Here is a 26,444-nt window from a genome sequence, read left to right as displayed (position 1 = left end):
TGCCCCATCTGTAATTTTCTGCTGTGGATCCACAACATCCCTTGTCCATTTCTTCCCTACACCTGCCGCTGGCCTTGATGTCTGAGATGGCCTTGAGGCGTTCATTCTCAGGCCTGGGCACTTTGGCTTGTCACGGCTCATGTATGGGAGAAGTGCTTTCCTCTCCTGGCAGCCCATGGAAGCGTTTGGCAGCCAGCCTCCTGGCTTCAACAGGGGACGTCAAGGACTCTGGTTTTGTCAGGCCCCATCCTGGAGAAGTAGGAATCGCCTGCACAAACACAGAAGCACGCTGGGTGAATTAACTGGCTGTTGCTGGGTCACAGTACACACGCAGAGTACACGCAGCCCCGCGCCCACCCGCCCCGGCACCACGTCGGCCTCGGCGACATCCAGGTCGCAAGGCACGGCAGCGGGCGGCGTGGGGGAAGGCAGCGGGCCGCGGCACCCGGCCCGGCGGGGCGTCCCGTCGCTCACCTCCGCCGGCCGCGGCCCTCGGCCGCGCACCACGCTTCTCACCGCTCCACCAGGCGACAGCCCAGCAGCGCGGCGCACACAGGATGCCCCAGGGTGCGAGGCAGCGACGGGCGCGGCCGGACGGAGTCCCGCGGAAGGCGGGGCGGCGTTTCCCCGGCGACGGGCAGCGCTTCCGGCGGGAGGCGGATGCCGGAGGGGCCTGGCGGAGGGGCCGGGCGAGGAGGAGGCCGCAGGTACCGGAGGCGGAGGGGGGTGGGCGACGCGGCTCGGAGCACCGAGTCCTGTAGGCCGGTGTGAGCGGGACCGTCCTGTGCGGGGAGGCGGCGGGGCCAGGGAGGGCCGGGCCGAGCCGGGCTGCTGGGGAGGGGGAGGAGCCGGAGGGCTGGGCGGGAAGTGGCCCCGCTTGGGAGCCTGAAACGGGCTACTTGCACGGCCGTGTGCCCGGCGAGAGTCGGCCTCGGGTCTTTGTCTTGTGGAAGCCGGGAACACCTGGGGTCTCTTGCTGAGTGACTTCTGCTTTGCAGTGCGGAGAGGAGCCCTCCCGTGGGGCCGTACCTTGTAAGAGTTGTTATTCCTGATGTTTTCATTACTGGGGTGCGTTACCGGGCCGTGTTTGCTGTGCAGAGTGTAGCGCGGTGCGGGGATTAGTTGGATGCGTACGGAAGGAGACATTTCTGCAGCTGAAGTGAAACCGGCGGGAGTTGCAGGTGGCAGCAGGGTCAGAAAAATAACGGCAGCACCGGAGCGGGGCTCCTTCTTGGTTGGAGCGTTGCTTTGTTAGGGGGTACCGGGCTTCTCTCTGTGTCAGTGCGGCGCAGCTGGATTTTGTCTTAAGGAGCGTCCCGCTCAGAATCGGTGTGAAGGTTGTATTGTAGAGGGCTGACGGTTCCCTCCTGCACAACGTGCTGTGCTGCACCACAGCTCTGCCAGCAAAAAAAGTCCTTTTTTTCTGGCTGGAGAGCAAAGCACGTGGCTTAGCGAGTGCTGAGAGCGACCCGGAGAGGAGCAGAGAGCAGTTGGGAGGAATGGGAGCAGTTGGCTCTTTGGAGAAGTGCTTCTGACGCCAAGGGTGATTCTTCTGTTTTGAAATGTTTAAGTGGGCTTTTAACTTTTTAAATCTGGGATCATAATTGTCCTTGTGTTTTGATTGGCTGTGCAGGTTGTATGCTTTGCATCTTGTCATGCAGTTTCTCTATTAAATGCGACATTCTTAGACTCTGTTACGCCTGGCAAAGTGCTGTTCTCTGACTGCTGTTTGGCCCTTATACTGATGCAGGACGGACATCCCAGTCAGTGGCAGATCCTGCTTATGGCTCGTTTTGAGGAGATGGAAAAAATCGCATGCAGCCACTCTGTCAGAAAATGAAGTATGTAGACTTGTGAGGATCTTAGCATAAGGGCTGTCCTGGCTTCAGTTCCACGCTTAGTTTCTTACCTCCCAGCTCTCACCTCTGGATCTTCTCAGTGCCCATCAGTTCCTGGGCACTCAGAGTGCCGTGTTTTTCTGAGTCGCTGTGATGTGAGAAACTGTGTGCTTCTGTCTTCTGCACCAGTGGGAAAGGGCAGGGGAAATTCTGCAGAAAGCCCTCTGATGGTCCCTGGGGCCTACAGTCTGCTTCATAAGCAGAACCTGAAATCTAAGAGGTCTTCTCTGGGTTCTCCTGCCATTAACTGCCATGAGGTGCTGACCTATTGTTGAGGAACAGAGCTGCCTGCCTGCTAGTGAACAGTGCAAGGAGGTACCTGGGGAGCCCACTCTGCCTTCAAAGGGGGAAGGCAGGTTTGGGCAGGAGCGTACCCACTTAGCTCTGCCTGGTGTGGAACTGGTGACCTCCTTCTTCCTCGTGGTGCCACACTAGCGTTAATTGTAGGAGTGTGCCAAAGGGGAAGTCTGCCAGTGCTGTCAAATAGCCAACGCTTACAGCACTGGAGATGTGCTGCCAGTTGTCTCTGAAGCCAAGTTGTGGTCCTTGTAGTGAGAGGCAGGGAAACTTGGTGTCTTGCTGGCCCTGTGGCAGTACTATCACTCTTCTGTGGGAAGGTTTGGATTTGGTCCTTAAGGGCATCAAGGCTGCTTAGGGGGGGGCACTGTTATACAGGGCATCCTCAAGAGCTTGGTATAGAGGGCATCTCCCTGGGTCAGTGGATGGCAGCAGCTGAAGGTAGGTAGGGCCTCTGCCCACTGGAGTGAGGAGTGATTGAGAGCTGCATTAATCATGCCCTGTGCAGGGCTGGGCGGTGGGGCTGCTGAGCTGCAGTGGGAATGATTTTAGCTCACTGAGTCATAGGGATCGGTGCCTCGCGTTACCATAGAAATCAGAGCAGTTGCTAGGGGTGGGGAGTTGCTTGTCATTTGGCCCTGTTGCTGCGTGGTTCTGGCATGAGCTCATGGTTCAGAAGAACCCGATTTCTTGCTCTCTGCTCCTCTGAGAGCAGAGAGGTCAGGCAGCTCTCAGTCCTTGCAGGAGGGCAGTGAATGGCCTTGCTTGGGCCTCTGCTTGGCTGCAGAGGTCAGACCCTGTGTGTTTGCCATACAGCCTTGACCATCCACTGCCCAGATGCATCTTGCTCTTTCATATTTTGGGAATCTAATTTCATTTGCTTAGCAAGGCCCCTTGCCCTCTGGGAGCCTGAGAGAAGTGAAAACCGGTTGTAAACTGGTGAGTAAGAGATAAGGGAGGACAGGAGGTAAGCTTTTGGAGTAGTCTGTGGGGAAGGGACAAATGGTAACTGTTCCATTTCCTTTTCTGTCAAAATACACCAAGCTTGGTCTTGAGTGTTGCCCTGAACATGGCTGTGACACCTTCCAGTGCTTGGTCTCTTGCAGGTCGTGTCCCCAGGGCTCAATCATTTTCTCTGGATAGATACACACAGTCAAGCTCTAGAGATGGAAGATGCAATATATTCTTGTCCCCTCCATTCTGCTAAAGGAAATGGCTTTACTGTGATTATCTTCTTTCCACACAAAGTCAGTGTGCCTCCTCAGATCATCGTTTAGCTCTTTGCTCCCCTCGTAAGGCGAAACAAGCACAAGCCTGTCAGAGCAGCAATGTTACAGGGAATCTTGCTGATGCAAGGTATCATTTTGTGTTCCTACAGTTCCTCTTGGCTTGCTGCCTGCTGGCTGTTGAATTACTGTCCATGTGGTGATGCTGACTTGGGTCTGTTTGAGTAGTCCAGGTCAGCATATCTGTCCTGTCCCGAGTTTCCTTGCTGGTTTCCAACAGGCTGACGTTAATGGCTGCCAGTTGTTTCCTGGGGGTCTTCCCTGAGGATCGGTGCCCTTAGGAGGTGCCCTGTGTTGTGCTACTTCTCTTCTGGGTTTGACACGCTGCTGCTCCAAGTTAGGGCGAGAAATATTTGCAAGAGAGAACACAGTTGTTTGTTTCTTGGACCCACTTAACTCCTTGTTATCCTTAGTAGTATGGCAAGTTTGGTGAAAAATACTCATTTGAGCAGTAGGACTTTAAATTGAAGCAATGATTTCCATACTTTTGCAGTGGTTCAGCAGAAGTATTTGCTGGGTGATGCTGAAGGAGAATAGGGTGTTATGTGTATTGTTCTCTCTGTCTTACTAGCCTACAGAATCCTGCTTTAAGAAGCTCTGAGCTTTTTGCTTCTGTGTGCAGATCCCAGCACATTGAAGCACCCGCTTTGGTGTTGCTGAGAGCTCTGACCCTCCCTTATGGGGAGAAGGGGGGTGATTCCTGGGAAAGCTTCCAGCGCTGGGCCAGCTATGGAAACAGCTGGGCTTGGTGCCAGCTTGTCAGAGGGAGGGGAGCTCTTAGCTGCAGCGAGTGTATTGGGCAGGGGCTGGCATAGCCTGTCACCTTCCTCGGCATCTTGCTGCTGCTCTGGTTTCAGGAGAGAAACTAATTTGGACACAGCTGTGGTCAAACAGACTCACTGAGAGAGGGTTAGTGTAGGCTCCTGATGTGCTTTTGATAGGAACTGACACAAAAGAATCTGACATATGTCAGCGCTCCTGGCTTGGAGGAGGAAGAGGGGGAGGGGAACATGGTCTCTGGCTAGGTAAAGATAAAGAAGGCTTTGGGAAAAATCAGTGAGGAGAGGTTTTTTGGGGATGGAAACTTGTGATCTCTGTGTCTCACCCAGTGATCTCTGCAGTCCTCGTTTTAGACGCTGCAAAATAATCTGCAATATTTGGAGACCATGGCTGCAGACCCACTCTCAGAGCTTCAGGATGACCTGAACTTGGATGATACCAACCAGTCCCTCAGCCAGCTCAAACTGGCCTCTATAGACGATAAGAATTGGCCAGCAGATGAAGACCCTGCTTTTCCCAAATCAGGTCAGTATCCTTCTTGTTTGGGGTCTGGGTTTAGGCCAAAAAAGAGCTGTTTCTCCTGCAACATTGTGGTTGCATCTACATATGTAGAATGTCCCAGCTTCTCCTGAAAGCTTTATAGGTGCGTTTCCATTGCACCACACCCAAGTGGATTAGCTCTTCCATTGAACAGTGCTAAAAGTTCAAGGCCGGCTGGTGTGAATATGCTGTTCTCAGTTGTGGCACTGACTGTGCTTTAGTGGTGGCAGCATAGATGCACTGTAAACCCTGAAATATCATCTCTTACGGTCTCTTGCAGGATAGTTTCATCTGCCTAGGTGGAAGGGTCTTGAGCTTCCATGTGGGAGACAGGCTTTTAGAGCCCGGTTCTTCAAACCCGTATGAATCCATTCAATTACTGTGTGGTGAACTGTTGCCCAAGGAGGTCAGGGAAACTAGCTCAAGGACACATAGAACAGACAATCCAGATCCATTCTTTTAAGTGGTTATTCCATATGTTTTGTGCAGATGACTCCAAAGGCTCCCCTGAGGCTGTCACTCACCTGCGTTGGGATGATCCCTACTATGATATTGCCAGGCACCACATTGTGGAAGTAGCAGGTAATGGTCTTTTCTCCCTGTTTTCTCCTTTGATATCTTTGCAGCTAAGCTGAGGAGGGCTCTTTTCTAATATAGTGGTGGGAGCGTCTGCCACGGCCACGTGGTGATGACAGCTGGCATCATAAAGAAAAGGAGCATCAAACTTCTTGACTGTTTGCAATAAGTTTTAGTTTTCCATTGACCTTGGTTAAACTTGCATTCTTTCTTGAGCCTCGTTGTCTTGATTACATTATTAGTAGGACTTGGTTGCTTTTGCTGATTTGTTTTAGGCATGGCCCTGAGCACAGGATGTGGATTCTATTGATAATGTCGCAGAAATTACCTAGTTATGCAGCACAGTTATGAGCTTCCTCAGCTGACTGAGTAGGTCTGGAAGCTCTATTGTATCTGAATGGCCAGGGCTTGCCATCCTGTCTACACATGGCATATTTTAGAGAGCTGAAAAACGGGGAAGAGGCCCAAGGCTCAATGCAAGTAAGGAGGTGATCACTCAGAATCATGAGTGTTCTTATTTCTTCTGTATGGTTGTCTTACCAGTATTATTTTAATTGCACTAGTCCTCGGTAATTTCGTACTGGGACCTCCAGGAGAAAGACAGCTGGAGATAGTTTTCAGTTTGCTATGGTAAGTCTGAGAAGAAGGATTATTCTAGTTTGTCTTGCATTCCTTATTTAAGAAAAAAAGCTTCTTCAACCTGTTGGGACTTGACACACTTCCTACTTGACCAACTGCAGCTACCTCATCCCCTTTCTCTTGTTATTTCTCTGCACCTTGGTTCTTGCCCCAGATATGAATTTGCAGAGAAGCAGAGGCACAAGCCTGAGTCCTTCTGATCAAGGGTTGTTCTGCAGAAGGGCTTGATCAGATGGGAAATGTTTGTGGGCAGCTTACCTTGGCATGTGTTGTCCTGATATCAGTCTTTCTTTGGCCCTCATTAGAATGAGGTTTCTTTCTATTGTCCTCTCATGTTACAAAGGATAATGGCGAACTTAAAACCTCACCCTTCTTTGTCTCCCTCTGCGTCTTTGTTGCTGGATGACAGGCATTTAATGTTGGAGCCGGTGTGTCTTCCAGTTTTTCTACAAGTGCTTTGATTTGCAGATATATTAGTAACCCTTTCCATGGGCTGGCTGTCAGGATAGGAATTAACCTGAATCTGGACTGGTCTTCCTGCTGCTGAAATTGGGAAGGAACAGATGTGTGGACTCCTGCCACTTCACTGGTAATGTCTGGATTGTAATGTAAATGACAGAGGAAACGGTTTCTAAACTCTGGGAGCTAGTGGGTTAAATAATACTGTTGTTCACCCCAGGCAAAACCCAAGAGCTTAGCAGAGTGCTTAGATCACAGACGTTGATAAGAATGGAATGTCATCAGCTCTTAGAAGGATACACTTTGTGGGCTGCCTCCTGATATGAGCACCAGTCTTTCTGTGGGATATCTGTTCTAAGGTAACCATTCAACGGTTGTTTTACAAGAGCTCTGAATAGAGTGTTGCTGCAAGGGAGATGCATCTCACTGGCTGTTGGAAAGCAGCCATTTGTCACAGATGTCTAGCACAAGCAGGAAGAATTTCCTCACTTCCTCGAAGGGCTTTGGGGAGCTATGATGGCTGCTCTCTTCTCCATGGTGGTTTGAATTTGTGTTTCTAGTGAGTTCTCTGGCTTTGTGTCTCTGTGTAGCACAAAAGCATCTGAAAGACCCATCAGGTGTTGGCTGTTAGGGGCCACTTCTCACCAGAGCTGGTTTATCTGAAAATGTATGATAGTTTTCCCCATAGAATGTGGTGCAGAGCCTTACTTAAGTAAAGAAACACAGCCCTGGGTAGGGGATTTGCTGGCACCTGGTTTGTGAGACTCACTGCTGTTTCATCTCCCGGAAGTGAGAACTGTAAAGTGGATTGAAGGGTCTGGAATTGCAATCTGGGTTCTGAGGTGAAGCAGTTTGTTCTGTTTTCTTGGTCAGTAATTAATAACATTGACAGTTCAGAGAATCAGACAGCGTAATGTTCTTTGGGCTGTCACTGGAAGTGAGCGATCTGGGAAAATCTGGAAAAATCCATTCAGAAGCAGCCCGAGGAGTCAAAAATCTCACAGGAGGATTGAAATGGAACTGTTTGGATCTGGCTGTACTAACAAGTTGTGCTTGTCAGCACTTTTAGCTGCAGTGAACATTTGCCACGCTAAGCCTGAAACCAAGTGGCTCCACCCCAGTTCTTTTGTAAATATTGGCAAAGGGCTGCAGATGAAGGGCAGTTTTATCCATTGTGCTGTTTTATTCGCTTTCTCTTCTGTGTCCTTCCCTGTTTTACACTGTAGAGCAGAAGGCATATGGCTCATTCTGTTTGTGCTTTCCCTGAAATGGATTCTGGGTGCTGATGCTATTTTGAGACAAGAGCAGAAGGCGGGTTCCCATCCTCAGGCTGAGATCCCAGGGTTATCCTGTGTGGTCAGAGCAGTAATTGCTTGTTGTGGGATGATGCTCAATGTTCATAAACAAAACAAAAATACTGTTTTGAACCCACTCATTTTGTATCTGACTTTAATTTATGACTCAGTGCAAGTCATGCTGCGTTTGAATATCGTAACTATCTGGCCTTAAGGGGGAAAAAAATGATTCAAAAACATTTTGCAGAGTTTTCCAGAGAAATGTGGTGTTTTTTTTCTGTGCTTCAAAATAGTGCAGCAGTTCCATGGAAGCTCCCTTCGTGCTCTGTGCTCCCATCTCTTCTTGGGGGCTGGGATCTTCCTTGTAAGAGGCTGTTTGTTGCCCTGCAAGTTGCTGGCATGGCATTGCTATCCCTAGCAGTGGTGTGTTACAGGAAGACAGAGCAAAAAGCTCCCAGACCTTGGTTCCAAGGGATGACAGTGGCACAGTTCTGAATCTATGAAGATTTTAGTTTTGGGCAAGCTTCTGTTGCTTCTGGGATATAGAGCTTTTCTGAAGGAAAGAGCTGCAACTCTTTGCCTATCCTTTCAGACTTCAGCCTTCAGGTGTCTGTTTATGGAGCGCCTTAGGGAGGCCATGTGAGGACTGCGTGTGCTTGTGCTCTCACTGATTTTGAGTTGCCTTTTTGTGAGCAGATAAATTTGTCTTTGCATGTGGCTGAACATCGGAGTGGAGGTGGCTCAGTTTCACCGCACAAACCACTTCTGCAAAGTGTTTTTTTTCCCTTAGAGCACACAGCGTTTGGAGGAAGCACAGGCTTCTGGTTGAAGGCTGTTGATGAGCTATCCCAAACTCCTGATGAGAGTTTTTGTTTCCTAATGCAGATTCTTCTGTGGCAGAGGTTCTGCTTCCGTCTGCTTAAGGCTGAGGCAAACTAGTGTGATGTAAGCTTGGCCTTGAATTTCAGCAGAGGCTGAATTGCAGGAATACGGCAGGTAGTTAATAACAGTCTGAAGGTGTTCCTACTTGAAATCTGGGATGTGTGGGCAGACATTTGGATTGTTCTAACGCATTCCTTCCTCGTTCTTCTGCCCAGTCAGAAGTGCTGGTCTGCCACCTTTGCAGTCAATAGGCAAACCTGTATGAGGTGCGTCAGGATTCCCATTTTTTTATAAAAGTTGTTTTCTTCCTTTTTTGTAAGGAAGATTGGAACTTAACGTGGAGTTGGCAGATGAATTTTCTGCTGCTCTGGAGCTGGAGATGATGCAGCAGTTGTCAGGAGACCATTGCTATCAGCTGCATAGTCTCTACCCAGTGCCCTCAAGGCCTTACAGAAGCTTAGAGCGTGTATTTGCTAGGCTTGTAGGAAATCTTGCTTCCTCATACCATTAAATTGGTAGCCATAGGACTGTCCTTGCAGAGAAGGCTCGATGCTAGTGTGTAGTAAGACCTGCTTGTGAGGTGGGGAAGCGAGGTGGAGTCCAGGGAGCGTACCTTCTTGAATGTTGTGAGACTGCAGAGAATGTCTTTCTTGGTGCATGTTACCAAACCTACCTGAAAAGCACTGTAGTTGGCTGTTGGCTGCAGGTACCCAAGTTGTAACTAGTGCTGATCATTTGCTATTGCTGTTGGTGACTGACCTGGGGAGATAAAATCTAAACTTGGGTCACATTAGCTACTGTTGCACTAAGCAGGCAAAGGCAGAAGCTGCAGGCAAAGCTGATGTCGGGAGTTTGTTGCAGCATGCTCTTGGTGGCCAGTGTACTCAGCAAAGGGATCTACTAACAAGGATCCTTTCCCTTCTGGTATGGTGCGTTCTTTTTGGCTCCATTAGCACAGGACACTTGCAGTTCTGCTGTATATGGTTGTAGCTTATGGCTCTAACTTTATAAAGAGTACCTCTGTATAATACAGAATGATGTGCTGCTTCTGTAGAATTGGGCCCATCCAAAGAAAGCCCCATATTTTGAGATGTGAGATCATGGGAGCAGAGTTTCTAAGAGAATGTTAAGTTTCTAAGGGGGATCAACAGAACAGAGAGTTTCTCTTTAGGGCTCTGCTCAGCTCAGCCTTCTGTGCCAATAGTTCCATTTGGGTCTGTAGAGTATGTGTAGCTGGTGATGGGAAGGATCCAGGGATGGCAATAAATACTTCCATAGCCTTCTCCCTTCCCAGAGAAACCCATTTTTTTCACCTCTAATTGGCAAATTGGCAGTTTCTCTCTCTCTCTCTCTCTCTCTTTTTTTTTTTAATTCAGTATCTAATGAAAAGTTTTGTTTTGAACACAGTGTTGTACTTCTAAAGTGTCCTTATATTCTTATTAGTGAGTTTGGGCTTCTTTCCAAATGGGCTGTTGGGCTTGTTATTTATACAGGGGGATGCTTTCTGCTGCACACTTCTGTGGTTCTTTGCAGGACCTTGAGGGAAAGAATTAGTAGCATTAAACCCTTTTAAAAGTCGCCATTTTGTTGGTGAAGGGAGTGTAACTATAGCTTATAAGGGCCAGAGACTGGACCATGGCTGTACTGAATTTGTTGCAGTTTGAAGCAAGAGAACCAGCTGTCATGGATGACAGTAACCACCTCTACTTTGTAGATATGGTTGCTCAGGAGAGAAGAGGAACTTGTGGGAAAGATAAAGTGGAAGGGGTTTAACTGCTGCAAGACAGCAAGTAAATGCATCCCAGTGTCAGTCTCACTGCATACTGAGACTTCATACTCAAGATTACTTTCTGGGAAAGAGTGCAAAACTTGGCTTGCTATAACTTTGTTTCTGTTCCTCCAGACCAGGGTGCACTTGATGGGGCCCAACCAGGTAGGTAGATTTTTTGTGATACTGTAGATCATGGTATTCCTTTAGCATGACTGTGGCCTATAGCTGGGTTATCTCAAGGGAGCCCAAACTTTGCTCAGCCTCGGGCCATGCTGGCAACTTTTCAGGAGTCCAAAGGCTGCACCAAATTGTGGTCTGAGCGCTGCACCTCTGCCTCAGGCACAGTGGAATCATCTGAACCGACTTTGGCCTGTGGGCTTTTCCCTGTGGTGCTTCGGGGCTCTCCGGTCTCTGTGTAAATTCTATTCTTCTTCTGGTGGTGGCCTGCTGGACCGGCTCAGTTTGAACACTTACCCTGTTGTCATGTGTGCTCTAGAAGTTCATCCTAGGATTGCTTCTTCTCCCTCTGTTAGACCCGTGGCTGCATTCACCCATTATGCAGCTGGCACTACACTTGGATTCTCCAGGTGAAATCTACTGTTATCAGTTTCTTCTGCATTTGGCTGCAGAGTGTCTTGGTAACTTGTGCCTCATTCTAGTCTGAAGCTGTGCTGAGCTACTCTGTGCTTGCTGAGTGTTTGTTTATATTCTGGACTTCAATCGCAGGCCTTAAGAATTTGGCTGCCAGTGTTTTCACACTTCTCAGTGCAGAGGAAATTCTCTTCTGCTATGAAATTCTTTCTGCTGTTTCTGAACAGCAGGCCAGAACCCTTGGAAAGGTACAGCCTTTCCATGGAATTGCTGATCCTCATCACTTCATTATATGGATGCTTCTCCCCTGTTTGCAGTGTTCTGATGGAGACATCCTCCATTTTGCATTCCCTAATCTGATTCTCTAGGGTTTTTAATTTTGTTTTGTAGCAGTAAGTCACTTGATAAGGCTTTATAATTCTGGCAATGCTTAAATATTGGGAATGGCTCGGTGAAAGATTCTAGGTATTAAAATACTGCCACTTTGGGCTTTTTACTTTCTTTTCTTGAGAGGCTAAATCCACTTTGGAATTCAACAGATATCAAAACTCTACCAATGATACTTAAACATTGCTCAGCTGTGCTCAGCAGAAACCTGGAATTACATTAGAGAAGGTGTTGGTTGTTGTTGGTTTTTAAGCTGGCAGTGGCTCCGAAGCATCCTAAGCTTTGTGAAACATGGAATAGTGTCCCAGATTTCTGCAGTGATGTCCCTTCCTCATCCCCAAACTGCCCACTTTGTTGTTTTTCCGCTAGCTTTGGTGTCAGATTTGATCCGTCTGCATTCTGTCAGTATTGAAGTACCAGCTTATTCTCATTTGAATCTTCCATCAAAGTGGATCCTTGGCTGCGAGTACCTGGTGAATGAACTGGGTCCCCATACTGCAGTTCTGTTGCTGGCTGAATAAGCTGATAACATCAGATCATGGCAGAAAGGATGACTGGTAATTTTCAGAAGAAGCACGTAGAAGTGCAAAGCAAGATTTGCAAGTCAAGTGTGTATTTTCCATTTTGGCTGCACAGATGTGTTTAATGCAGAGTTCTGTCTCAGGACAACGCTGCTTCCTTAATATGAAGTTCTCCTGATATATTTGCATTGATACAGGTTGCCACCTGAAGCATTCGTTTTGGTATTTAGTCTTCATTCCTTCTAGAAGTACGGCCCTGCTCTGATGGTTTGGCTCTGTGAGTACCAGTGTGTACAGCTGCTTCTTTTGTGGTTAGTTGTTAACTATTCTTGAGAAGCTGAGTAATTACTTCATGGTCTCCAGTTGTGCACAATAGAAACCTTAGCTACTTGCAGGTGCAAAGAAGGGGTAGGGAAAAAAAAAAGTAAATTTGTAAGATTAATATTGCAAACAGGTGAGCAAATAGCGTAAGGGATGGAGCATCTGGGAAGGATGAGATGCAGTAAGGGTTTGTTCAGCCTGTGGCAGAGGACACATGGAGGCAGTTTCTTCTGGCAACTGAGAATGCACAGAGGGGGCCTTACATTCCTGCTTATAAATTGCAACAACTGATTGTTTGTCTTCAGTGGTTGGGAACTGAATTTCAGTATATCTAAAGAAGTCAGACTGATCGGATTTACGTCAGGAAAAAACAGGATGGTCATTCAGTTGTTTTAAGTGTTTCTGTGTTGACAGGCTGAGCTCAGTGTGACAAAACTGGAGAGAAACCCAGAACTCAGTGATGGGTATGGGGTGCTCATGCAAAAATTCATTTAGATTTGGAAGGCAAAAAGGGTCACTCCTTCAGTGATCCGAATGACTGCAGATGGTCTCCTAGTGTACTTGGCCCTGGAAATTATCCAGGAGAAACATGCCATCTCTCTAGATGGTCGCTTTTTTCTTTTAATATGAGTCCCAAACCTTTTTACTAAGGCTACTAAAACAGTGAGATTCTAGACTTTGCATAGGCCCCACCATAAGTGTTATGTCATTCTAGAAGAAGATGCTTAAGCTGGTTGGTTCCTCACTTGTGATTTATCCAGTCTGGAAGTCAGCGCCCAGTAGGCTGAACTGTGTGGCAACCTGCAGCATCACAGTAAGGTGGTGCTCTGCTGCAGTTCTTCACAACCGAAGCCTTCCTTGATCAAGCTTCAGTCTTCTTTTCAGGCCTTCAGACCATCCCCTTCAATATGAATCACAGCCTCATTTAACTGAAGATAGCACCTGTTCTGACTTTAGCACAGAGCTACAATCTGCACAGATCTGTCACCCATTTTCTTTCGTTGCTATAAAACTCATCAGGTTCTCAGAGGCTACCATCATTAGTGCTCTATGTGGGCAGGATCCTTTGTCTTCTAGACAAAGCCATACAAGCAGAAGAGTCCAAATGTGCTGTATCTTCCCTTTCAGCACTTATTAGCCTTCATCTTTGTGTTACAGAGAGCTTAGGTGCATTTGATCCATCCCTCAAGTTCATAGCAAGCTACCAATAAACTCTGGGCTAGGCAGAGAGTGGGCTACCGTGGGATATGCAATGTGATGTTGGTTTTGTGGCCTGGCTGTGGCTGTATCTGGTTGTTCCAGATGATCCTTGCATCACTCTCTCCTAGTCCTGCTTTCTGGGTCATGTGTGCTCCCTAACTGCCCCTTACCTGCGCATGTGTATGTCAGTGTGATGGCCTACACCAGCCCTTTTCTGGTCTGTACCTGGTGCTGCCTCAGGTGTCCCTAACCTTTGTAGAGGCTCTGGCTTGCGTGCATCAATAAATTTGTCTTGTGTTGTCTGGTGAGTGACTTGAAAATGAAACTTGGAAAATGGAGGTGAACAAGAAGAGAGAATCTGTTCTTCTGACCAGGATGGAGGTAAAAGGGTTAGTGGCTTCTTAGTGTCATGGCCTGTGTATGTGAATTCTCTGGCTGCTATTTGAAGCAGCAAGTGGTCATCTCTTGCTAACAGGCAGTATTTCTGGGAGCCTCAAGTTTGTTCTGCACTTAATGTGAGATCTCAGTTGTTGCATGGCAAGTCTGGCTGGACAATAGTTGGGTGCTGGTGCCCAAGCAAGGTTAAAACAAACAGCTGCATGCTCTGAATGCCATAAAGCCAGCATGGCGAAAAGGGTATCTTTCAAGAGTAATGATGTACTGCAGGATTGTCCTGCATAAGTGGAGATCCTTGCTGCTTTCTGCGTTGTGTTTTGAATGGGATGATTGTGCCATGGGAAAAGGAGGTGGGTATTCTTGAACATAACCTTGGTAAGCTCTTTCACTGCTCTCTTCTCCTGATTGACAATAAAACATAGCTGGGTGAGTAGCCAGAAAGATGGGAATACTTGAACTCTTCACTCTAAAGGAACAATGTCGCCTCCACTGCTGCTAAAAAAAAGTAGGTCATCTCTATGGAAGCAGATCGAATTGTGTGCCCATTTAGGACTCTCCAATAGAACGTGTATCCAGACCTGATTCTTAATTATCGAAATCTCTCAGTTCCCCCAGCATGTCTGCTGAGCTTGTCCATGCCCACCTGCTTGGGTTTTGTTCATGGAGATGGAGAGCTCTGCTGGTAGAAGCATGCTGATGTATGAAGGCATATTTGGAGGAAAACTCAGCTCATTGCCTCTGAAGCCTCAAGAGGTGGCTGGGAATGTCCCTCCTAAGATAAGGTTGCCATGTGGGTTATTTCGCTCCAATGTGATAGGGATTGTTTTCTGATAGGTTTTTGACATAGAATGCTCAGCGCAGCTCTTTGGGAAAATACCATTATGGATGGAAAAATCTAGGAAGCAGTGAACAGTAGCTTTGTCTGCGGCACACACCTCCCGCTGAGCCCCGTCTGGAGAGTGCAGCAGCCCTAACCTGATCCATCTGTAGAAGAGGCTTGTGATGATGCTTACTTCTTTATGGGATGTGGCTGGGGCTGCCTGTTCCTGGGAAATTCTTGGTTTCCAGGGTATGGAGTGGCTTTGTTCTGTGTGCAGAACGAAGCATGAGGTGAAGCAAGAAATACACACACCAGACCATGAACAGTTATTCTGGGACTGTGTGCAGTTGTAGTGGTTATTGCCTCTGTGAGGGGGCAGTTATCCTGTGCCTCCCTGTGCATGCATGTGACAGGAGCAGTGCCCCCAGAAACAGCGTTGCAGCATTAATGCTCTGAATACTGCAGGCCTCCATTTGTATATGCCATGAAGCACACTGGCTTCTAGTCCTTGCTCTTCCTTCAGGGCTGAAGCATGGACTCTGTTCTTTATTCATGTTGCCAGTTTGCCAGGCCCTTGGTGCTCAGGTTTCTATTTTCATCCTAGGCCCATAACAACTCAGCTAAAAATCAAGTTCATCTTTGCTGTCAGCTTTGGCATTTTGGACTTCTGCCTTGTTATGGTGGTTTTCCGTGTTCCATTTCCCCTTTGCTGTCAAGCCCACAGCGTAGTTCTGAAACTCTTGTAATCTCTGACATTTAATCTGCAGGTGATGACAAATATGGAAGGAAAGTCATTTTGTTCAGTGCCTGTCGGATGCCCCCAAGTCATCAGCTCGACCATGTGAAACTGCTGGGGTGAGTAGTGTCTCCAGAGGCTGCTGTTAATGCAATTTCCAGGTACTGGATTCCTGAGGCCAGGTCTATGTGGTGTATCGTCTTTATCTGGACATGTCCTTGCAAAGAGCTTACCTCCATTGCTGAGGATACAGTCCTCTGTTATGGCACACTAAAAGGAGGAAGAGCCCCTTTGTGGCAGAGTATGAAGTGAGTTCATGAGCTGTCTGTTTTCAGGTACCTGAAATTCACCCTGGACCAATATGTGGAAAGTGATTACACACTGGTGTATCTACACCATGGCCTGACTAGTGAGAACAAGCCATCCCTGAGCTGGCTGCGGGATGCCTACAGGGAATTTGATCGCAAGTGAGTAGGCAAAAGCTGCAGCATGCTGCTCTGTAGTCTCATACAGAAGGTCTTTCCCCTTTTTCCCAGGTAGCTTGGTGATCACATCTTACTATTGCCTGTTTCTACTAGTTGTAGAGGTGGGTTTTGTCTGTTGCAGGGTAAATTGTGGGATGTTCAGCTCCTTCTGAAATTGCATTTTTTAGGACAACAGGCAAGGAGCAGAACCAGGAACCAGTGCAAGTATGTCAGCTCTGTGGTATAATTGTTATTTCCTGGTGAGGCTGGTCACTGCTCCCGGGCAAATCTTGGAATGATGCAAGTGTGCCCTTAGACTGCTGGGCATCCTGACATGAGTATGAAGCATGGAAAAGCAGAGGCCACGGGTGACTGGGGAGTGTTGAGGTGGAATGCAAAAGGAGCAGAGCGTCTAGAATGTCTTAATCTTGTGAAAAGGTTGGTCCCCCTTCTTAAAGCGAAGGTCACCTCACTTAGCTTCTCTTGGCAGGTACAAGAAGAACATAAAAGCCTTGTATATTGTGCATCCAACCATGTTCATCAAGACTCTTCTGATTCTCTTCAAGCCTCTGATCAGGTAGGAAGCACTACGGGAGGCTCACCCAATGCTCACATTGCTGGGGAATAATGGAGCATTCCTGGGGAAGCACAATGTATGCACAGGCTATCAAGCCTGCCCTACAACCTCATACCCTGTGCTGTCCCCTCTTGTTTCTGAGCTTGAAAATACTCAGACACAAGAAATACAAAACGTTTTGCAGATCTGTGCTGCTCCCTTGCTATCCAGCCAATTAGAAATAATGTGTTATAGATTCTGCTAAGAATAAAAAAGGAAGTGAGAGCATCAGTACAAATTCTGTTAACTCGTTGTGTTGATGCTGAAATCCTAACTCCATAAAATAATAGAAAAGTAGTTATTTCCACCTGCTGCTTAGAAGGAAGGAACGCAGGGCCAGGGGAGGCTGCCGCTGTTAGGGCTTCTAGCATGACCTGGAAAGTCTTCACATCTCCAAGTAAAATACATGAGTTGAGAGCTGCGTGGACAACATCTCTGCTACTCAGCCATGCCCTACCCCCTTGCCTCATCAGTGCTTCTTTGAGACCCCTGCTCTCCTTGCCTGTAAGATCTGCTTTTCAGATACTGGATTTCTTTATTCTTCACAAACCTTCTTGTCTCTTGTTTTTCAGCTTTAAGTTTGGACGAAAGATTTTTTATGTGAACTTCCTTAGTGAGCTGGAGGAATATGTAAAGCTGGAACAGTTGGGGATCCCAAGTCAAGTGCTGAAGTAAGAGTGCTGCTTATCTTCCATTTGTTTAGAGCTCTAAGAGGGGATTTTACTGGGTGAAAGGCAAGGGGAGGAAAGGATTATTCCACCCAGGCAGTGGTTTTAGAAGGAGCAGTACAAATTGCTATAAAGACTGTTGTTTCTCTCTGCTGTTTTTCATGTGTGTCTCTGATCCCAGCACCCAATTCTGCCCTTGAAGTAAAAATACTTCTCCACAGGAGCACCCATCGTGCTCATGCACCCATCCCACTCAACCCCCAGGGGCTTTCTGCAAGTTACTGAAGTTAATGCTGACCTGGACCTTGTGGCACGTATCTGCTGTGTCAGGCACTTCCTCTGCTCATTTGGCACAGTTCAGCTCCTCTTTGAGGCTTCCCAGAGTCACTACAATCTTAGTCCCTCATCACAAACAGTGCTGCCCTAGCCTCCTACCTGCGCTGTGGTCTTCAGCTGCTTCAGCTCATGATTCCATATGTATCTTCCTTTTCCCCTGCTTTTTTTCTGTCAGCCTTACATTTGTTAATGTTGCTCCGGATCTGCCTGTCCTGTATGTGCCTAAGTGAAATCAACTGTGGTAGGCTGGAGGTGTTACCAATGTGTTAGCAGTGGGTCACGTGCAGTGCTGGGTCTGTGTTCTTTCTGGGAGGTGAAGTGGCTTTTTACTAGCCTGTGTTTTGCCACAGATATGATGAATATCTCAGATCCCTCCAGAAACCTTCACAAGTGCCCCAGAAGCCAACTCCCCCACGCCCACCGCTGCCAAACCAGCAGTTTGGAGTCTCGCTCCAACAGTGAGTATCTCTGAATTTTGTTGTTGTTGCCCTGATTGATCTGTTTTGAGGACACTGTATTTATAGCTGAAGAGCTGCAGGAATGGCTGTAGATTTTCTCGCAGTTTGGACTTACTACAAAACTATAATCATCCTTCTGAGGAGCTCTATCTGCATCCAGATTCTGATTGACTCAGTTCAGTTCCACCCTTTTCATTCCATGGCCTGAACCTAGATCCTATCTAAATTAGGGTGAAATTGTTTCTGTAGTTAGGGCTCTTTGAGGGAGGAGCTAAATAAGGACCATGAGGACAGCTTTGTGCCATTAAAAGCTGTGTCTAAACAAAGGAAGTCTGTTAGAGACTGAATGAGGTGTCTTTAGGGCTGTGCTATTTTTATTGGGTCCAGCCGCAGATCTGTTGTTTAGTTTTTTTCCATGTCGTTTGTAGTCAGTCTTGTACTGATTTCCAGCCCCCATTCCTGCACAGTGACGCAGGCAAACACAGACGCTGGCAGGGGATAGTGATACTGCCCAAGTGTTGGAGGTATTTTTAACTTCGTGATTTTGCAGCAGGAAAATGAGGAGGGGCCGGGATTGTGTGGCCAGACAGATCCTCTGAAGCAATCTGGGAACACATTCCCCTGCTTCACCACTCTTCCTCATGTCACTCCTGTGGTGCTGTGTGCCCGAGCCTGTTAGTGGACTGAGGGGTGAACATCTGCATGCCACAAAGTTGTACATGGACTGTCTAGTGTGAGAGTGGCAGTGGATGCCTCAGCATCACTAGGTGTTCCCTGATAGCCACTGTGTTGGCTTTTTTTCCCCTACAGAAATGCAGTAGATAAAATTATCCTATGTATCATTCTGCCATGCGGCGGCTTCTATCTGCCCTTGTCCACAAGGGAAAAGACCAAGATAGTTTAACTCTCTTCACCTGCTTTGTGACTAGCAGCCTTACCTTCTGGGAACCCCACTGTCCTGGTGTCTGCCTGTGGTGATTTTTATGGAGGACAGATAAATATAAATAATGAGCACAGACTTGCTTCAGTGAATGACTTCTCATGATGGGAATAATGAAAGAGCCAGGGAGACAGAGATAGCAAGATACTATGTCATCCCAGCCAAAGTTAGTACACGTTTAGGCAACTTGAGGTCTCAGGGGCTGTGTGCAGGGCAGGGCGGACCAGTCCTTTGTAACCTTATGTCTCTTCCCACAGTCTACGGGAGAAGAGCCCTGACCAGTCTCTTGTTCCCCTGGTGGTCAGAGAGACCATTGCTCATTTGCAGGAGCATGGTAAGTGTCTGGGGAAACCAAAGCCCTTCTTAATTCCACGGTGTTGGCCTCTCCTCCTCCCTGTTCTAATCCACAGTGTGTTCAGACACAGCAGAGCAGCCGTCTAGGATAAGGTGTAAAGGCCTGACCCAGCCTTGAAGAGATTGTACAGTTTCATGCCTGGGAGGTGTTTTTCTTTCAGTTAGCCATCCTGTCACTTGGCTAAGAGTAGTAAATGCTGCTTGTATCCTTTGCCTGCTGCTGAAGACAGGAAGAATTTCAGTTCTGTGAGGGGAAAAAAAAAGTTAAAAAAAGGAATTTGTTGATAGCTGTCAAAACACCCCACAGCATGGAGTTATGCTTGTTCATAATAGCATTCCTAGAGGCTGCCACATAACGCATCTTCCTTTTCCATCTGCTCTCACCTTACAGCTCTCGCAACGGAAGGGATTTTCCGGAGATCAGCAAACACGCAGGTTGTCAGGGAGGTCCAGCAAAAATACAACACGGGTGAGTGCTCCAACTCAGCTGAGCCCCTCTCGTTCTCTGACTCCTGCTGTCCTGCTACAGCTGTGTTGGAGCGAGCCCAGCGGGGCTCCTCAGCTTTTCTGATCGGCCTCTCGGTGAAGGCCCATCAGGGTAGGACCTGAGTTGCAAAGTAGAAGCATCTGACGCTGTTCAGTACTTCTGGTTTGTGGAGAGTGTAATCCTTCACACTCATGTTTCCTACACCACCCTTTTCCTGTCTCTCGGGAATGTTTCCCTGTTTCTTAAGATAGGATAAACCACATTTGTCTGGTTATGCTGAAAGGACTGAAGATGGATGACTGGGTCATCTCTTTCATGTTTTCTGAAGATTTAGTGCTGGGTTCAGCGGTGCTTTGGATATGTTTTCGGGGCACATTTTTCCGCTCCGTTAGAAGACGCAGTGTTTCAATACCCTCTCAATGTTCTTTAAATAGTGGCTTCCCTAGTTCTGGGCTCCAGCCTTCACAACCTTCACATCACATTCTGTGTCTGGAGGAGATCTACTTTGGCCAGTGAGTGTTGAGTCTCTGTGTTCCTTTCTCAGGTGTGCCGGTAGATTTCCAACAGTATGAAGATGTCCACCTCCCTGCTGTGATTCTCAAGACCTTCTTGAGAGAGCTGCCTGAGCCCCTCCTCACTTTTGGCCTCTACAGCCATGTTGTCAGCTTCCAGAGTGAGTTGTAACAAGCGTGTGCTCTTCCCTGAATGTTGCAGTGGCCAAGGACAAAGATATCTTCCAAACCACCCTTGGCTGTGGAAGGGACAGTCCTGCATGGGATACCCTATGGTTGCAAACTGGGCTTTGTTGGAGTGTGTGCTGAGGTATTCATCTTTTCCATGGAGAGACGAGCATTTCTTACAGACTTACTTACCCCATCTCCCTTGCTTTTTAGGTGTGGATGAAGTGAATCGTGTGGATGTCATTCGCAAAACACTTCAGAATCTGCCAGAAGAAAACTACCATGTGCTCCGTTTCCTGACAGCCTTCCTGGTGCAGGTGAGCAGCTCCAAGGCTTGGAAGTTGTTTCTTAGTTCAGTTACCAGTGCCTTGCATCAGCTTCTTGACTGCCTGCTCTGTCCTTTCCTTTAAGAAGAAATGAATCTTAAGCTAAGAAACTGCCTCTCTTTACCTTATGTTCCTCTAATATGGAGTCTCATGACTGGGAGTTGCAGGCAAGCATTAAGCCAATGTGGTCTGTACCAGTGAGGCTGAAAGTGTGGAGTTGCAACTGCAAAATACCCAAGCAGAAGACTGGACTAGAAGAATGGTCACAGATCCACCCTGCTTTCTGTTGCTAGAGACACTAGTCTGAGGGAAGATGATTTTAGTTAGTGATAATCTGTAGAGATATTGGCTGACAGTGCTCCTGGTCCTATGGCACTGTGGCCTGGTTGCTGAGCCATAGTGGGATGTGGGAAATGGCAAAATGTTGCTTCTTGCTTTCTGACTGCTGCAAGTTGTGTGTGTTTCCCCCAGCCAGTCCTGAGCTTCTGTCTGCCACTCTCCTTCCATCTGCTCTGGAGAGTCTTGTCAGCTCTGGCTTTGGGGAGGGAAGAGGGCAGCTGCTGTGTTGTTGTGCAGCATACCTAAAGGGAGATGGGAGGCAAATGGATGAGGCCAGGCTCTTCTCAGTGGTGTGTAGCAACAGGGCAAGCAGTAATGGCCTAAAACTTGAACACGGAAGTTCTATACTAACACATGGAAGAACTTTACAGCAAGGGTGTGGGAGTATTGGAACAGGTTGCCCAGAGAGACTGTGGAGTCTCCTTCTATGGAGACATTCAAGACCCATCTGGTTGCTTGTCTGTGTGACCTATTGTAGAGTGCCTGCTTCATGGGCTTGGACTCAGTGATCTCTGGAGGTCCCTTCCAACCCCTGTGATTCTGTGATTTCACAATGTTCTCTTTCCTTCCCCCATAGGTATCTGCTCACAGTGACAGAAACAAGATGACAAACACCAACCTGGCAGTTGTGTTTGGCCCAAATCTGCTGTGGGCCAAAGATGTAGCCATCACCCTAAAAGCCATCAACCCCATCAACACCTTTACCAAGTTCCTGCTGGACCACCAGAAGGAGCTCTTTGAGGATGTGGAGGCCTGATTCCCAGCCAGCCCACACCAGCACACTGTGCCCACCTTCCCACCTTTCCCACCTTGTCTTGGGGCTGTGACCAAGCTGTCTCCAGTACAAAGGGACTGTTGATCTCCTGGGTGATGAGCAGAATGAGGGCTGTGGAGATGGTGGTGAAAGCGTAAGTAAGCAAGCAGGAGACTGCTGCTCCAGATGGGGATGGGAGCTGGTCTTCCAGCTACTGTGTGGAGTCCTGCCCCACCTGCCAGTCTGTGCAGCTCCTCCAGGGCTCATCACCAGACTGTTGCCCTATAAGATGTCCAGCCATCCTTTCCTTCTTCCCTCACATATGGTTTTTCTGCCCTCCTTGTCCCTTCCTCAGCAAAGATCTTTTTTGTTTGTTTGTTTAAACTCCCAGCAGCCCCATCTCACTCCCCTTGTTTCAGCTGGTCTATCAGGGCTCCGGCAAGACTTGCTGGGTGTGTGGTAGAGATATTCTTGCTGTCGGTGCCATTTTTCTGCACTGAACACATCCTGCCTTTCCCCAGGGGCATCTGAAACACTGAGTGGAGCAGGCAGTCCTTGTGCTTTTGGTACTTGTCCTGCACTTGCAAACACCACTTTAGCCACAAGCTTTTGGCAGGCAAGTGAGAAGGATGGGTTCCACAGCACATGGGCTGTATAGACCTGCCAGACTGCAATGCACAGAAGCTCAATTTAGCCCTAAATTGGGGGTCACCCATGCCAGCTACTCTTCAGCTTTTGCTGGGGTTCCTCCTGTAGTTACCCAGCTCAGGTGTTTCTATCCAGCCCGCAGTATTTCCAGCCTGGTTCGGAAGGTGCATATCAGGCCTGGCTGTGCTTGGGTTCTAATTGGGGCCCTTTCATAGATGGGAGTCTGAATTGCAAGAAGGTGTAATGGTGGCAAAGGAGTGCTGAAACTATGAAGATCACTGCCTTTCCCTCTGGAAGCAACACGAAGCCTCTTCTATTCCTTCAGGCACGCACATCTGTGCTGACACAGACTGCCTTGGTTGGTTAAGTTTGAGCAGAACTTTCTTGCACAATGTAACAGTGAGTGTGGCCTTAGGGGGAGGTCTAGGCTCTGCTCCACCTCACCCTGGAGTGCACCAGGCCTGGTTTACAAGCTTCTGCCCAGGTACTGAGCAATCGTGTGCCAAAGCTGTGAGGGATCAGCTATTCCTTGCTGAGGGATTCGCCTTCTCTCCTCAGTTCCTTTCCCTTCCATCCTCCCATGGAAGCCTCATCTGGTGTATCCTGTATGCTCTGGGCATGCCTGGAGAAATCGGATTGTCTGCAAGGCAGGCTTAGGGCTGGACGTGCCTGTTGCCTTCCCAAAGCAGGGCATCACTGTTGGTTTGGGGTTGTAGCGTGCACGTCATACCTGAGCTAGAAGAGATCCCTCTCCTTAGCCTGGGCCTGATGGGGTGTTCATGGGGAGCTTCTAGCCTTATTTCTCTGGTGTGTTACACCCTTATCTTCTGTGCCCTGCCTGCCTGGGCCAGTCCTGCTTTGTGCTGTATTTGGCCACAGGGTCAAATGTTTTGGACCAAACAGAACTCTTCTTTTTTTTTAAAGCTACTGGATGCTGAACAGAATTTACATTTTTGTAGCATTTTAGCCTGATCAAATTTGTTGTTCCAACTGCAATCAAAATAAGTGACATCTGCTGCAAGGATGATGGAAGTTGCTATTCCTGCTACGCTGTGGAACAGGGATGGGTGTGAACACAGGAAGCCTGGCAGGGCAGTGAGGGTCTAGCAGCTGGCTTGGAGGAGGCACGGCAGCTTGTGGGTGGAAATAGTGAGCAAGAAACTGAGCGCTGCTAAGGTTGGAACAAGAGATGTTCTAGGACAGGGCTGGGCCTGATCCTTTCTAGATACGAGGGGACTTTATTCTGTGGAAGCTGCGAGACTGCTTATTCTCCCTCCTCTGAGAGTAGGAGTCTTTCCTATTTAGCCAAGAGATGCACACATACTGTTTTGGCCTAAACTGTTCACAGCAGTAACCAAGTTTTGGAGGTAAAGATAGTGGGCTCCCAGCTCACCTTTGATCTCTGTTGGAATAAGTGAGCAGCACTGATTTGCTGTGCAGTAGTCATCTGCAGATGGACAGTGGGGAAAGAGGTGCACCTACTGCAGTGCTTGCTTTAGGAGCTGAGGCTTCCTGGGCATACTGGGAGGAAGGGGAAGGCTGAAAGAGCCCAGTGCTCAGCATCCAGTGCTTTGTCCATGCAGACACCCTGCTCCCCAGCTTTAGAGTGGGGAGAGACCAGTGCTCCGGCTCTGTCTGCAGTTGATGCTGGCCGTGCTTGCCACTCCCTGGAAGAAAGGCAAACCCAGCCGATTTCTCCAGGGAGAAGTGAACTCAAGGCCAGGAGCTTGGGATGGGATGTGCTTGTGTGCTGTGGCACAAGGCCTGGGCCCTGCGTGCAGCTGCACATCCCTTGGCAGGGAGGCTCTGGAGGAACAAGTGCCATTCCCTGCCCAGTAGCCAGGAGCAGTGCTGGGAGCTTAGCTGTGCTCCGTGGGGAGAGCAGGTTGCTGCAAGTGTCTTGGCTGAACACGAGCCAGCAGTGTGCACAGGTGGCCAAGAAGGCCGATGGCATCCTGGCTTGTAGCAGAAACAGTGTTGTCGGCAGGGGCAGGGAAGTGATTGTCACTCTGAATTCAGTGCTGGTGCGGCTGCACCTTGAGTACTGTGTCCAGTTTTGGGCCCTCACTGCAAGAAAGACATTGAAACCCTGGAGCGTGTTCAAAGAAGGGCAACAAAGCTGGTGCGGGGTCTGGAGCACAGGCTGTATGAGGAGCGGCTGAGGGAGCTGGGATTGTTCAGTCTGGAGGAGGCTCAGGGGAGACCTCATTGCTCTCTATAGCTTCCTGAAGGGAGGCTGTAATGAGCTGGGGGTCGGTTGCTAGTTGTAACACTGACCCTGAGCTGTTCAAGGAACATTTAGTTGTTGACATGCTCTAGTGGAAACTGTTGGTGCTAGGCAGACGGTTGGACTGGATGATCTTGTAGGTCTTTTCCAACCTTGGCGATTCTGTGGTTGTACCTGTTGTGCACGGAGTTTGTTTGGTGGGTGCTGTTTCTTTTTCTTTCTCCTCTCTTTTTTTAGTGAATTCTCTAACGTTTCCTTTTTTAGCCAAACGGAGCCTGGTGCATCTCCTGCAGGCAGGGATAACAGCCTGCTCCAGTTCAGTGCCTGCAGGGAGCAGATCTGGAGAGTGTTCAGGAAGCTGCTGCCGCTCATGGTGGGAAAGTGCTTGCAAATCCTGGAAGGGACCCAGTGTAAATATCCCCTTTTGATTGCTGCTCCTCGTGCTGGAGCTGCTGGGGGCCCTGGAGCAGGCACAATAACCAGGGCTGCTTTTGCTTCTGCTTTTTGCTCCCTTAAATGCCTTCTATTGAGATATCCCTTGTGTGACCTGAGCAAGGAACTAGGTCTGCCCACAGCCTCTGCCAGTGGGCGGCTGTGCACAGCTGCATCTGCCCAGGCACAAGGAGCCGGGCTGGCAGGGTGCGGGCCCTGCTGATCCTGGGGGATGGGGTCTGCGTAGGGTGCTGATCTGTGGCATTTTCCTTCTTTCTGTCGAGCTGCCCGAGGGTCTCCTCCCTCGTCTTTCAAGTCAGTGATCAGACATTTTTCCTTTTGGAGGTGGAAAAATGGTTCTGTTCCAACCCTCTGCTTTTTAGCACCTAGCTCCTTTCCCTCTGTTAATACCTAGTGCTGTCTTCATGGCCCCGTGTCGCTCTCTGACCCAGGTTGAACAGTGACACCAGAGCTTGTGGCTGGTGCAGAGGGGGCTGGGGCTATCTGAACGCCTTGTGGCAACGTCTGCTCGTCTGACAGAGAGCTAAGGGCCAGTTTGGCTCCTGTTTCACACACAGGGGCCCCTGTGCAAAGTATTTGGCATCGCTTTTGTTGCTGTTGTTCCCTGCCTTCTTTTCTGTTGACGTTTATCAGGTGCAGGGCTGGGGTTTCACAGTGGTATTGGTTCACATTGTTTAGTTCCTTCTAATCGGCACCAATCCTGTATTTCACAGTTTGCACTTTTTGTATTTCAATAAAAATGGATAAATAAATATGGGTCACTAACTCCTTAATGTACAATAGGCTGTGGGCAGGACTCCGCTCCTTGCTCTACATATGCTTAATTCCTGGTTACATTGGGAACCCTTCTTGGCTAGTAGAAAGGCACAAGGTGATTAGTGCAGCATAACAACAAAGGGAATAAATACTGCACGTGAGGGTAGGAGAGCAGAGAGCACTGGAGCTAAAACCACACCCCCAGGAGCCCTGGCCACATGCTTTGTAGTCTGAATATGTTGGTTCTGATGTTAACATTTGTTTCTACACGTGTGCTGCTTTTCAGTGGTTACTGTGTGTTATGTATGGCTCGTGCTGTCTAAGAGCTTTCCAGTGTTGCCAGTTCCCCTTCCTTATGTCGGCATTATTCAGCATGGCTTGTGAGCAGCTGTCAGCCCTTTACAGGCTGAGGTGTTCCTGGAGTTCTTTTAAGAGTGCAGAGTAGGCTCACTCGGGCAGCGTGTGCCTGGTCATAGCCTTGGTGATAGCAAAGATTCTGGTGGGCCTTGCGGGAAGGCCCAGATCCCCCACAATGGTCTGTAT

The 26,444-nt window shown here is 48.5% G+C and overlaps 1 protein-coding gene across 5 annotated transcripts; it reads left to right on the top strand.

Annotated features, from left to right (window-relative positions):
* Window positions 1-596: 596 nt before the first annotated feature.
* On the top strand, window positions 597-25,901 carry ARHGAP1 (Rho GTPase activating protein 1). Of its 5 annotated transcripts, none has more exons than XM_072337202.1 (14): window positions 597-707; window positions 4,603-4,786; window positions 5,291-5,383; window positions 10,556-10,585; window positions 15,427-15,514; window positions 15,731-15,862; window positions 16,350-16,436; window positions 17,048-17,146; window positions 17,830-17,937; window positions 19,135-19,211; window positions 19,623-19,700; window positions 20,263-20,391; window positions 20,612-20,715; window positions 21,641-25,901. In XM_072337202.1, exons 2-14 carry the CDS (start codon window positions 4,648-4,650, stop codon window positions 21,818-21,820), a joined length of 1,344 nt encoding a protein of 447 aa, XP_072193303.1. In that variant the 5' UTR covers window positions 597-707; window positions 4,603-4,647; the 3' UTR covers window positions 21,821-25,901. The 5 variants fall into 5 exon arrangements, with proteins under 5 accessions (XP_072193303.1, XP_072193306.1, XP_072193304.1 ...); XM_072337203.1 differs by lacking the exon at window positions 597-707 and adding an exon at window positions 870-1,032; XM_072337204.1 differs by lacking the exon at window positions 597-707 and adding an exon at window positions 4,252-4,390.
* Window positions 25,902-26,444: the final 543 nt, after the last annotated feature.

Source organism: Excalfactoria chinensis, chromosome 5, assembly GCF_039878825.1.
Source record: "Excalfactoria chinensis isolate bCotChi1 chromosome 5, bCotChi1.hap2, whole genome shotgun sequence".
Classification (NCBI taxonomy): Eukaryota; Metazoa; Chordata; class Aves; order Galliformes; family Phasianidae; genus Excalfactoria; species Excalfactoria chinensis.
Note: the sequence above shows the minus strand (reverse complement) of the source record. Positions and strands in the feature narration are given on the sequence as shown.

Excerpts from the sequence above, each read along its gene's own strand:
- ARHGAP1 (XM_072337202.1), top strand. The coding sequence starts at position 4,648 with ATGGCTGCAGACCCACTCTCAGAGCTTCAGGATGACCTGAACTTGGAT. Across the intron at positions 4,787-5,290 it reads CCCTGCTTTTCCCAAATCAG|ATGACTCCAAAGGCTCCCCT; the intron begins GTCAGTATCCTT and ends TGTTTTGTGCAG. Across the intron at positions 17,147-17,829 it reads ATCCCAAGTCAAGTGCTGAA|ATATGATGAATATCTCAGAT; the intron begins GTAAGAGTGCTG and ends GTTTTGCCACAG.